This window comes from Condylura cristata, unplaced genomic scaffold, assembly GCF_000260355.1.
Source record: "Condylura cristata isolate star-nosed mole 26May11 unplaced genomic scaffold, ConCri1.0 scaffold00010, whole genome shotgun sequence".
NCBI lineage: Eukaryota > Metazoa > Chordata > Mammalia > Eulipotyphla > Talpidae > Condylura > Condylura cristata.
The window spans coordinates 51,861,863-51,875,796 of NW_004567111.1; the positions used below are offsets into that span (position 1 = coordinate 51,861,863).

The 13,934-nt window shown below is 36.7% G+C and overlaps 1 protein-coding gene across 1 annotated transcript in view; it reads right to left on the reverse strand.

Annotated features, from left to right (window-relative positions):
- RNASEH2B (ribonuclease H2, subunit B) overlaps window positions 1-13,934 on the reverse strand; it is a gene marked incomplete at its 5' end in the record, with an annotated part of 53,135 nt that overhangs the window by 24,747 nt on the left and 14,454 nt on the right. Inside the window, 4 exons of the mRNA XM_012723177.1 lie at window positions 1,232-1,346; window positions 3,315-3,391; window positions 5,845-5,952; window positions 8,096-8,167. Of these exons, the coding sequence (XP_012578631.1) occupies window positions 1,232-1,346; window positions 3,315-3,391; window positions 5,845-5,952; window positions 8,096-8,167 (372 nt within the window). The remainder of the gene's footprint in view (window positions 1-1,231; window positions 1,347-3,314; window positions 3,392-5,844; window positions 5,953-8,095; window positions 8,168-13,934) is intronic.

Genomic DNA, 13,934 nt, shown 5'->3' on the forward strand with positions numbered 1-13,934 from the left:
CTCAGAATACAAATAAACAGTATTTAAAATTTATCTCTCAGTTACCTCAGCCTGCCCCTCCCACCCAAGTTTCTTTACTCCAACATGGCACTACAATACATCCTTTTGGTCAAGGCATAAATCAAAGTTATCCCTGACTCCTCATTCTCCCTGACCACCATTCAGTCACCAAATGAGGTTGGTTCTACTTTCATACTGCTACTTCCTTCTAGTTGCATCTTGAGCTTCCATTATCTCTTGCCTAGACCACTATGGCAGCTTCTGTCATGCTTAAAACTTCATGATATTCCACTACCATCAGGTAAAGATCAGACATATTTAAAGCTCTTCTCCACCTGATTCTTTGTCTAGCATTCCCACATCATTCATCCTTATGAACCTAAATTCATACCTACCATTCTACATTCTGGTTATACTCAACTCCTTGGAACTTCCTGCATGAGAAAAACTTCCATACATCCATGTATGCTACTCTGACTTACATGCCATGATTCCAGTTAAGTTGTTTCTCCTAGGAAACAACATAATACCCATCTACTCACCAACCCAAGTCAGGTCATAAATTAGCCATGAGTACACCCCCTACCCCACCCCCCCCAGAAAACCCTAAGTTCATTTTCATTACTCTCTACTGTTACAGGCTACTCGTTGTTTGCCTCCATCAGCCTTGAAGCAAAGTGAGAGAAAGGATAATGTCTTATTTCTAATTATCTCCAGAGCCTAGCACTTCTGTTCAACCTATGCTATTTAGTAGGTGCTATCTATTGCTTTTTAAAGCAATAGATAGAGGTCTTATGTAATTTTAGAAATGAGAGATCTGCGTCAGACATCTGAGTCATTTAGGTAAGTGGTTTGCCTATAACCACAGACTAATTCAAAGAACTGAGACTTAAGTTTAAGCTTCATGATCGCAGGACCAATAGGACATAGACCATCATAGTTCACTGGCTGGAATTCAACACTGAACAATTCAGTGCAACAGAGGACCAGTATTGACATATGGAAGCAAATGTGAATGACAGCCTCCCCCATGACTGATCAGAAAAAGTATTACATTCAGAGGGCCATCAAGAAGGTGCTTTCTCCTCCCGAGGACCTTGGTGCAGTGCAGTCCATAAAGTTGGTACATGTGAACACTTGGGGAAAAAAAAAAAAAAAACTGATACATTCCGAGACAAGTGCCCAGTCATTTTAGCATCCATCACCCTGGTTTCAAGGTTCTATATCATACCTTTTTCCTCTGTCACATGTGGAAGTAACTTCTCAAGTTCACGAAGTTTCAGCAATAATATGCAATTGGGAAATATATCATCCATCACAACTTGATCTAGAGGCTGAAATTTTCCCTGAAAAAGATTTTTGTTCAGTCAGAACACAAACATTCCAGTAAACAAACTCACTTTAAAAGAGAAAAAAGATATATTACCTCAGGGCTAGACCTTTAAACTAAATCTAATGAATCTTAAATTCATTCCATTTAAGAATCTATAACCTTGGCCAGATGCCGGAATAGACTCTCAGCTCCCTTTTTGAAACTCCTGAAACATTAGGGCTCCAACCAGTGCCATGTCAGGGGTAGAGTCCCTGTATGAAATAGGGAAGCACTCATCTGGAAAAGCACAGAGAGTTGCAAATGGCAGAAATGTAGGACTGGCCCAAGCCATTCAGTTTGAAGAAGAACTGGTTGAGATCACAGAGTGGGCGTTCTGACCATACACTAACACTGCCAGAAACAAGCCAAGAGGGTATATGCCCCTTCACCCCATATTGGTCCAAGGCTCAAGAAAGAAGCACTGCAACACACAAACCATCCCTCCCCAAAAAGTGAATTTACTCTTAACAAGAGTTGTCTTACAGTGCTTCCAAATGCAGACCATAATAAAAGAACAAATAGTAGAAAGAAGAGTGAAATGAAGCTGCAGACACATTAAATCAGGTTCAGGGGGCCTCCCTGGTGGGCCTCAGGGGTAAGTCTCAGCACTACCACCATGGCAGCCTGAGTTCGAGCTGACCCATATGGCTAAGATCTCTCCTTGTCTCACCCGCTGCTCCCCTCAGCAAGCTGTAGATACACCTTTCTCCTCACTCTGTCTCTGGTGAATCCTCTCACCCCCTGTAACTCTAGCCTGTACCCCAGTTGTGTGTGCATAAATAAAATAATTCTTTAAAAAAATAAAACCGCATACAATAAGCAAACTGCTTTGAATATAAAGATAATAAGAGCTGAAATAGCTAAAAAGAAGGCCACCCCTGGCAGCCTAGTGGTTAAGTCTTAGCGCTATCACCACTATGGCCTGAGTTCACTTCCTGGCCAAGGAGCTAACCTATATGGCACAGCAGAATTCTCAGTCCTGCCTATTTCTCCCCTTAGCAGTGTATTTCAGTAGGGCCGCCTGTTCTGCTCCACACTTTTTCTCAGGTGAATCCTCTCATACCCTGCACCTCTGGTCTATACCCAGTCAGTTCTTCTATGCAAGATAAATAAATAAAATAAATATTTTCAAAAAGAAGGGTTATTTTTACTGATGTAAAGATAAATCTTATGATTAAGAAGGGACATCTCCAATATGCGTACCAGTATTTTTTCTAACAAAATAAGAAAAGGTGATACCTAAAATGTAGGAAAGGAAATAACTAAACGTCCATGTGTTATTTTAAAGTATATATTTGAAAAGAATGTAAGATGGCGTGCAAGAGGCAACCATCAACTTAGCAGCATTTCTGTTTCATTCTGCATCACAACCACTTAATCACAACACTACAGAGATTTCAAAGTCCAAGTGAGGAGTAATCCTCCAAAGTCATTAAGGTTGGTAATTTTCTGTTAATTTATCTGAGAACACACACACCACAACACTGCAAGAGCAGAGCCTACTGGTCATGACTAGAATCGTTTCTACTTGTTACAGACACATGATTTACTAGCCTCGTTTACTATCCTCGCTGCTTCTATGCCCTAATTCTACTGGCTACACGGTAGTTTTCAGATAAAGGAAAACACGATTAAACTAAGGAATAGAATTTTGCTCACCCACACTAGAAGGCAAGAGAATGTAGGAAAGGGGGAGAATAAAAGAAGCTGAATTGTACGAAGTGAAAGCATTGCAAAGTTTTAAATAACTCCAAGATTAGGGTGCTGGTTCTCAGTTCAGTGTGCTCATCTGTATCACACACACATACACATGGTTTTATCAACCATATAACATATGAAGTATAGGGAAGCTACATTAGGAACATTAAAAGGACAGAAGAGATCTAGAAAAAACAACTTATTCTGTTTCCTTACTGTCAATATCCCAAACTGGGAAACTCACCTCTTTATCAGCCTTTATAAAGTAGTGAAGAAGCAGAAATAGAGGGTCCATGGGTGTGGCAAAGTGGAGAAGTCCCCCTACAGAGTAAAAAAAAATAACAAAGTAAATCAAATGTTTGTAGGGTAATTTTTTCATTTCATCTTAATCGAATACAACAAAAAAATCTGATGAAAAAATATGTGAAGTTTCAAATCTAGAAGCTCTTCTTAATACAGATCCAAGATTCTATGTGATTCTCTCAAAGGGCAGAAAGTGGTCCATGAGATTTTACTCCATAGAGCTTCAAATCCATGAGTATAGAAGGGAGCCAAGACACTACAATTGACCTTTAACTTTTCAAATCTTTTTTTTTTTTTAAACAGAGGTCCTCCTCTTTCACCTCCACCCCCATAAAAAATGTGACTGAAGGGAATATAGCCAGAATGTAAACTAGGCAAATACTAAGAAACCTATATAAGTAAAGTTGTAGTGAAATGTAATTTCCTGTGTTTTTTAGGATAAAGCCATGGGAAAGCAATCTTACTCTTTGTACATAGCTCCTTCTATGTTCTGTGGGCTCATAGCCCTAACTACCAATGACTCAAAGCTTAGATGGGTGTTACCCACACTAGACCTCATTCCATCCTCTTCCCTAGAAGAAAAAAACAAATGGCAGGAGTCTAACAGGACTGAGCATAAGCAAACTGGGAGCTCTATAGTAAGTAACCAATGATCTCCAGGCTGAAAGGAAAAAAGGCAAATCAGACAAATTAGCCTACCCACTTCCCAAGTATCTTTCTTCTGTTGCATGTCCCTGTAAGCATGCCCCCTTTCACAGAAGAAAAACAGAAGAGTTTGTTTTTTTTTAAATCAAATGTAACAATAAACAATTCATCTATCTTAATACTTACTAATTTGATTTCAGGAAACACAGGTACTTACATTCATTCTCTAGCAGAGCAATCTACCTAAACAGATTAAGAAATGCTAACCTTAAATTATATATATGCATGTATATGAATCTATTTCATTGAATTAAAAACAAAACAAAAACAAGAGATCATTGATCACTGCTTTCTATTTTCTAGTTTCATTTGGATATGACAGAGGAAAATAGAAAACCTGAAGAAGATATCACAAGGTTAAAACTTGACTCATGCAAGGAGGTGGGGGCAGAAGGAACTAACATGACCATTAACCCAGTCATAGAAATCAAGACCCTTATTGCCTTATCACAAGGTGGAAGGCCCAAACAGGTAACAGACTGCTATATCAGACTACTGTAAGGAATATCGGAAACACAGACCTGAGGGTAAAGACACAGACACTGGGTCCATGGTGAGATTCCACATAGCTATCCAAAATCAGCAGCAAACAGGCCACTCCACAAATGAGCCCCTCTCAAGAGAAAGAACTCCATCAGTCAGTCTCTGCACTGGTTCAGGGCAGCATTCCTGGCCACCTGTGACTATCCAGGTGTTTCTTTCAGCCTCCTGCTTGCCCATGACCTGCACTGCGCCATGCCCTGGCTTCTCTGCACTGACCTCCCTCAGCAGAGGCAGCTCTCCTAAGGCTACTCACGTGGGCCCATGCAGGCCTCTCTCAGCAAACCTGTCCCTTTGGGGCAGCTCTTCCTGTGTCTATGCAAGTGTCCTTTACTCCTCTGTCCTTTTCCCTAATAAACCTGCTCTTTAAATATAACTGAGTCTCTGTCTCATGGAGAAACTTGCCTGGGAACTCGCTGCATGCCGCTGAAAGGGGAGCTCTAGTGAAACTTTTCCCAGAGTGAGCCCACGGACCCCACACTAACTCCAAAAACGACATCAGATATTATCAGATATTACTATGTCCATCTAGCTAAACCCTACTAAAATTGCACATCACTGAGTTGGAAGTCTCACATATTGCTAAGTGAATAAGTATTGGTGGCAACAGTAAGAGAGAATATATACTTTATACCTACCAGGCTAAATGCAGACTATTATATTTGGGCATTTGAAAACCACATTAAATCCCTGCACAGAGGTATGTCGTATCTATTACCAGTAATAAACCTTGCAACTGGGATGTCAGCAGTAGTATTTATATGACAAAGATTAAGAAAATCTTTGTTAACTTTGTTTTACTCTATAGAATGTATCCTATCAATGTTCAAGGAAGTAAGATGTTAAAAACTTAAGATCCTCAAGCAAAGATAACAGCTGAGCAAAGAGCTGCCAGTCAACACAAAGTATCACTCCATGGAACAAGCACAATTTACCTTTCCATGGTACAAAGTCATCTAACTTCTGGCTAAGGATGTGCCAGTATTTTAGGAGACAATCTTGCATTGTTAGTTTATAATTTCCTGCCACACAGGTATTACTCTAAAAATATTCAAATTATCCTTCTTTTTTTCAAGCCTCTTCTGATGCCAGGGAGGCTAAACCCTGCACTTGATTCCAAGGTAGGTGACAGACACAAACACCCATGGTCATTGAAAATGTAAAGTTTAGTTAATGGAGATACATGGACATTTATGTGTATATATATATATATACTAGTCACTTACCTGATTGAACTGATTGATTTATAAACCAAGAATGGTGTTTTTCCTTGAAAACTTTTATTTCAAACAGCTGCTGTAGATGCATATTGAACAAGTAAATGGCTCCTTCCCCTGTTAAGAAAAATCTGCTTTTTATTTGTAAGTTTTCACACACACATAAAAAAAAAAAAATCAAAAACCATCCAATAGTTCTGAGGAATGTTCCTAAAAGGAATATAAACATACATAGATATATTCTACATAAACTGACTCCAGAAAAGCTTATAGTTATTATATACAGATGCTTATTTTCCAGCTCTATAATCCTCACTGAGCTTAAGCCAATAAATAAAATAGTGCAAATAATATATCTTATCTGCTACAAAGCCACTCATTGAATCCTTTGTCAGACAGTGAAGGAAAATCCACTTTTAAACTATCCTGACCTAGTACTTCAGCCAGATGAACAGCACTAACTTGTGGGTCCCTGACTCCAGGGCAACAAATGTCATCTTAGGTATAGGGTTCAACATATGGACTGAGCATGCAGATCCTAATGACCAGCTCTACGTGAGAAAGGTGAGGGCCCTTAAACAGTAACAGACATCAAGCTATAAGGAGTATCCACTAAATTTTAAATTGGATGGACTTTCTCTTTCACTCTTAAAAGAAAAAAAAAAGAAGTTAGAAGAGGGTGATTTGCAAATATACAGGCTTTATTCCTTCAATACAAGGACTTAACTTAGTACCTCTTGTCTCTGTGCCCTTGGGGAAGTTATGTAAACCTTTCTGTGGTGCTATTTCCATATCTATGAAATGGAGGCAATGCTGAGCCTAACCTCATAGGGCTTTTTTTTTTTTAAAGATTTATTTATTTATTCATACAGAACTGGGGTACAGGCCAGAGATGCGGAGGGTGAGAGGATTCACCAGAGACAAAACGGAAGCAGAACAGGCTGATCGATGAAGTACACTGCTGAGGGGAGCGGCGGGAGGGTCAGGAGAGGTCTACCACGCCATGTGGTCACCTCCAGGGCAGGTTGCGGAAGTGGCTTTAGTTTCTCAGTGCAGTGCTTTAACCCGCTTCGCCACCAGGGAGGGCCATTATAAGATCACAATATATAGTAAATTCCTAAAACAGGACTTAGTATATAGTAAACGTTAGCCTTTGTTTTTCCATAATCAATATAACAGAAACATTTGTTTCTCCATTGTCTAGACAATTCAGATAAAACAAATTTTATCAGATCAATTTTTTTTGTAATTTTATGTTTTTTTAAATGCTTTAAAACATTTACTGTTATCTAAAACACCTGAAAAAACATTTACCTTTCTAGTCTTATGCGAAACTAAGAGCTCCAAATAATATAGCTGACCAATTATATTTTATTTCATTTTGAAGAAAACTGGAGGACATAAAATTTTTTTCCCTCTGTTGCTGTTATTTACCTGTCCCTAACAATAACAAGTTAGTACCCCTTGGTTTTCCCTTGCTTTCACGAATCAGTGTTACAGTCACCAGGAGAATACTCCAGATTGATAATTATCAAGTACCTGCATAAAACCTTATAAAATTAATAAAAGCCTGACAAATCTTATAAAAATATTAATGGAACAAAAATTCTACATAGAGATAAATAACATCACCAATGCTGAGCACATCTTTATATTATAACACAAAATGAATGAAAACAAATGAAGGCTAGTGCTAGATAACTACTCCTACAAAAGATAGTTTAAGAAAGTCCAAGTTTTCAAGACTTGTAGACTAGGAGTAAAGTATTAGTGCTGTCACTGTTATGACCTGAGTTCCATTCCCTAGTCAAGGAGCTAACCCACAGATGGTGCAGCAGACCTCTCCTGTTTTGCCTGCTGCTTCCCTCAATAGTGTATTTCAGTAAATCTGCCTGTTCTTTTCCCTTCTCTGTCTCAGGTCAATCTTTACAACCGCCACACCTACACCCTAGTTCTTCAATGCAAAAATGAATTAAAAAAGAAGTCCTGTTTTCAGAGAGAAATCAAACATACTACTTTTCTGTTTTGTCAGCATTTCCAATGAATCAACATAGAATCAACTGTATGGGTAAAAATTTTAAAAAGAAATAGATTTTTAGATCCAGTGAATTATCTGGAAACTAGTAATGTCATTAGTTTGCTTTTGTCATCTTATAAAAGCATCTTAACTTTAAAAATTATTCAGAAAGTATAAATACACAAAGCATAATTTCTTTCTAGCCACAAAGTTAAAAAACATCCAAGAGAGGAAGGAACTTACCTGTACATGGGTTAACCAGTTTTACAAATATAAGTCCACTTTTTAACTTCTTTGAAGCAGCTTTGAAGTAATCTGAAAGAAATGGGGAATTTGTAAAATTAAAGACATTTGTTTATCTTATATACTTTGCTCTCCTTTCTATGATTTATATGATTTTTTTCCCTAAAAATTTTAACTTAGTTCTATTGTTTATAAACTGTGTAATCATGAGCAAACTACCCATTTCTCTATAAACTGCAATGGACTTAGGCTGTTTTAATATGTCTTTGAAAAGTGATGAGGAGCAGGACTCTAGGTCAGAGGGCCTGAGATAACCTTTGCATATCTGTTTGACAGTTCTGTGACCTTGGACAACTGGTCCAAGCTATCTCAGCTGTCACATTTAAAAAATGATGTTAACATACATGCTATTTCAAAGGATTAAACTAGCTAAATCTTTTGAAAGTTCGTAACATAATCAGAGAAAAACATGTTATTATTAATTACTATTATTATTTTTATTGTTCCTATTAATATGAAATAGCATATTTAAAAAAGTAAATACTGGATATACATATATTTGCCCATAATTGTGATTACCCAATCACATTCTCTGTCCATTTTTCTCATAGGATATTCATCTTTCTTTCACTATCTAGTGAAAAGTCTTTACAGAATGAGATTATCAGCTCTGTTTCTAATAATTTTTTGCCATATAGAAGATATTAAATTCTATGTAGTTTTATCAATATTTTTCATCATGGTTGGATCCTTTGTTCCTTACTTAGACTTTCTCTGCCTGATTTTCTTCTTATACTTCTAGATTGTACCTTTAACCTACCTAGGATATGTGTGCACTAAAGTCATGAGGAGATCCAAATTTAATTTCTTCTTAAAATGAGTTGTCCAGTTGTGACACAACCATCCATTAAAAAAAATGCCCCTGGGCCCTCCCTAATGGCTCAGCAGGTTAAAGCACAGCACTAAGAAGCTAAAGCCACTTCAGCATGAGTTCGATCCCTATCCAAGTGATCCACGTGGCTCTGATCCACATGGCTCGGCAGACCTCTCCTGACCCACCCACTGCTCCCCTCAGCAGTGTATTTAGTCAATCGGCCTGTTCTGCTTTCCACTCTGTCTCTGGTGAATCCTCTCACTGCCCCTGCACCTCTGGCCTGTATCCCAGTTCTGTATGCATAAATAAATAAATCTTTAAAAAAATGCCCCACTGAAATAATTCATTTATACTAAACGTTTAAAATACATTTATGAGTTAGTCTCCATAAAAAAGTTAGTCTACTTTTTTCTAATATGTGTATATATTAGTATTACAATATTTTAGTAATACTAAATATATAAATATATTTAAATACATTTTAACATATAATGAATTAAGTGTCCTCATTATGTTTCTTCTATGATATTTCACTGTCAAATTCTATTCAATTTTATTTCTATGTCATCCACTTCTTCATCCCTTTTCAAGTCTATATCAACTTACGTACATTAGGCATGTTAAAGAACTGATTTACTCAAATAGCCAGAATAGATTTCATGGCACTGAATGGGAGAAACCAGGTGAAGCCAAGCAGACTCTATGAGTTGAAAATATGGAACTGAAAGTTCTGGAGCAAGGTTCACATAGCAGCATACAGGAAAGAAGAGGGCTACAAAATCCCTGGAGGTTCGCAAAGGTACTGGTTGAATATTCAGTAAGTACTGTCAGTACATTCAACTGATGAAACTACCTGGGAGCCAGGAGAAAAATCTGGACTGATGAAAGAGAAAGTAAGTAATTCACTCTCAGGTCCCTGAATTGGGCCTGTTCCTAGACAGACTGGGAAACTCAGAGTATTGGGTAGAGAACTCAAAAGGATCTTGCATCACAAAAGAAAACAAATAGTCATAGACTATGTGCTCCTCTGGTCTTACCAAACTAATTTTAAAAGCAAGACCTTTTAGAAAACATCAAGCTGTTTCCAAGAACCTTTAACTAATGTCCCAGAATGAAGCTCAGGATTATTTATAGGAACACAAAAGTACTCATCATCCAAAAAGGCAAAATTTACAGTGTCTGGTATATATTCAAATATTACTAGACATTCAAAGAGACAGAAATATATGCCCAACAGTAAGAAAAATAAAGAATCAATTAGTAAGAGAAGGGTATTAATATTAGACAAAGATTAGAATTAACACACAGGGGCATTAAAAACATTATTTCTCACTTAAAAAAAGTTAAGCAGAGATATAGAATATTTTTTAAAAAACCAAATTGAGATAATAAATACACTGGATGGAATTAATGGCAGAAGAAAAGATTAATGAACTTGAAGACATCATTAGAAAGTACTTAAGATGAAAACACAGAGAAAATAAGAATTTATATTAAAAGATTATTGGTGAACTATGTGACAACTTTAAGCAACCTAATAACATATGAGTAATTGGAGTTCCTGAAAATGAGGAGGTGGGGAACAACAACAAAAAAATCTGAAGAAAGCAATGCTGAACAATGCTTTGATGAAAACTACATATGCACATATACATCAAGAAGTTCAATAAACCCAAATACATGTATCAAAATCAAATAATAAAGAGAAAAATCTTAAAGCAGATAGAGAGGGGGGAAAAGAAACACACCATATACAGAAAAACAAAGCTAAAAATGACAGCAAATTTCTTGTTAGAAACACAAGACAGGAGACAATGGAGAAACATCTTTAAAGTATTAAGACATGATGAAACCAGAGAAAACACACTTGAAAAATGAAGGTGATAAATAGTCTTTTTCAGACCTATAAAAGCTGAAAGAAATAATTACCAACAGACCCACACTACCAGAAATGTTAAAGGAAGTCCTTCTGGCAGAAGGAATATGATCGCAGATAAAAATACGAATCTAAACAAAGAAATGTGGAACACTGGTAACAGTGACTGCAGGGGCAAATATGAATTTTTCTTATAATTTAAATTTCTTTAAAGATAACTGACCAAACAAAATCACAACTGAGAGTGGTGTTTATACACACACACACACACACACATACACAAAACATATGATAATAACAGCATAAAAGCCTGGAAGAGAAGAAATAAAAGGAGCCATACTGTTGTAAGATTCTTACATGTGAAGGGGTACAATGCTCTTTGAGGGTAGATATGACCATCTGTAAGAGTGGATAAAACCAAAAGTGGCCACTAAAATTAAAAAATTGCTGTCACCAATAAGAAAACAAAGGAGACAAAACACAATAATAATAATAAAAAAATACACAGTCCAAGGCAAGACAAAAATGGGAGTAAAAGAAGCACCCCCCCCCAAAAAAAAAATCCCCAGATGAGACAAACAGAAATAAATGGCGAAAGGACAAAGTCAAATCTAACCATATGGAAAATCACATTCAATGTAAGTGATCTGTACTATCCAATGAAAAGGCAAAACTGTCAGGCTGTATGATACAAGTATATTTTGTCTAGAAACAATACCCTTTTGATACCAAGACACATGCAGATTAAAAGTAAAAGGAAGGAAGAAGATACATCATGCCTGTTCTATTAGCAGTAATTACAAGAAAGATGAAATGGCTTTTAATACCAGGCAAAGAACATTGCCGGGATAAAGAAGGTTTTTTCTTAATGATAGAAGGATCAAGAGGAATTAACAGCCCTAAATATTTACACTCCCAAAGATGCACAAAGTAAGAACTGACAGAACTCCCTGCTCCATCTCTAACCCCGGCAACCAATCATCTGTCTTCACCTCTATAATTTTGTCATTTTGAGAGTGTTATCTAAATGGAACCATACAGAGTCCATTTTAAAAATCTTTTAGGACTTTCTGCAGCTTATAAAAATATAAAGGGTGAAGTTTAGCACAGCTAAAACTTTCCAAAAAAACTAAAACAGGTTGTGGTTTTTTTCTCCGTTCACCCCCTGCTGCTTCTCACTTTTCCAGCATCACATGTTTTTACTATATCTCAAGGCATAGAAAGGTGGCCTCTCTATTTCAGCAGTATACACTTTTATTTTATTTCAGTACTATATATTAAATCTTTCAACTTTAACTTGGTGAACTATTAATATTTTTGTTTCTTTTTTTTCAAAGAAACCGTTTCTATTAATCCTTGTCAGTTCTCTCTTCAGCTTTCTTATTCCCTCAGAACTTAAAATAACCAAAATTTACAAATATTAAGTCTAAAAAATGTATTTTTAATAACTATACAAGGGAAGCAGTGTTTCTGTTTTTCCCAGGCAGAGCAGCAAATCCAGAAGTTTACGACAGACTAAAATTTCAGACTCTGAGAACTCGAACAACTAAATACAAATAAAAACGTGGCATTAATGTGCTCTGCTGCAAATGTTAGTACTCTCAGAAATGCTTTGATCTATATTAGCATACATAACAATAGTTAGTAGGGAAGAAATGATCTTTTCTCACATTGTGCAGAGAAAACAACTTGCTGTTGAACTAACTCTTTCAACACAGAATTCCAAGTGAGATGTTGTACTCATGTTGTTTTGCCTTTCTTTAAACTGTATAATGAATTTCAAAACTAATCTCTCTAGCCCACTTCATCTACGATATCATACATTTACTTCATTCATCAATCTACAATTGGTAAATTGTGATTAGCAAAAACAGACCTGACCCTTATGCCTGGTGAACTTTTGAATGTTCCAAGGAACAGACAGATAACAAATCAATCACAGACATAAATTAGATTTAAACGTAACAACTGTTAGAAGAAGAAATATATGGAATACAATACTTAGAGGAGGTCTGGGAAGGCTTGCTGTGACAGCACTAGTCAAGTTCTTTGTTCTGATGATTAAGGAGTCACTGCAATGACACTGTCACTTTATCTGCTGAATCTGTAATTGGCTCCCAGGCCAAACCCAGGATGGAAGGATTTTGTTTGATACGTACATTTAAAAAAATTTAAATTAGTTTCCATATTTGGAAACCATAAGTCAACAATATACATTACTAATTATAAAAATTATTAAAGATTTGCCTTGAACAGTACAAACATCTATCAGCAACAAAAGCAGTTAGTCAAATGGAGCTGCCATTCTCCAGCTTCTTTACACTATCTTGAATACTCATCTCAAGGCTGGGTAATTGTCACATGCCCTGTCTGCCCCCACTAAACTACCTTCTTCCTTGCTTGATTCAATGTACCCATAGTAGTATATTGAAAATATCAGATGCTAAATAAATAAGCATAAATAAATAATGATCACTACCATTTTAATCTTTTCTCATATACCCAATTTTATGTTACCAGGTCAAGTACTTTTCCAGGCAATGCGGCTACAGCTGTGAGTAGCCAATGCCTCCTTTCCTACAGAAAGGTTACACTCAATGCATTCTTTCTATACTTCTGTAAGTTGCATCTTCACATCTCAGTCATCCGATTCCTGTGAGGTAGGAACGAGGTCTCGATCTGGCAGGACCCAAGCCCTGGTTTCAGAATTACATTATTCAATGGAAATAAAATATATACCACACATGTAAGCCTCAGTAGGTAAATGTTTTTCTCAAAGTCCTAGCATGATATTAGTTGTGGGTTCATGAAATGTGTGAGCATGATGTTAGTCATGGGTTTTTCACAAATGCCCCATTTCAGGCTGAGAAAGTTTTCTGTTCTTAATTTGTTGGGAGTTTTTCTAATCATGAAAGAATATTAGAATTTCTCAAGTACCTTTTCTGTGGTTATTGAGATGATTATGTGGCTTCAGACCTTCTTTTTTTTTTTTTTTAAAGATTTATTTATTTATTCATACAGAACTGGGGTACAGGCCAGAGGCTCAGGGGCGGTGAGAGGCTTCACCAGAGACAGAGTGGGGAGCAGAA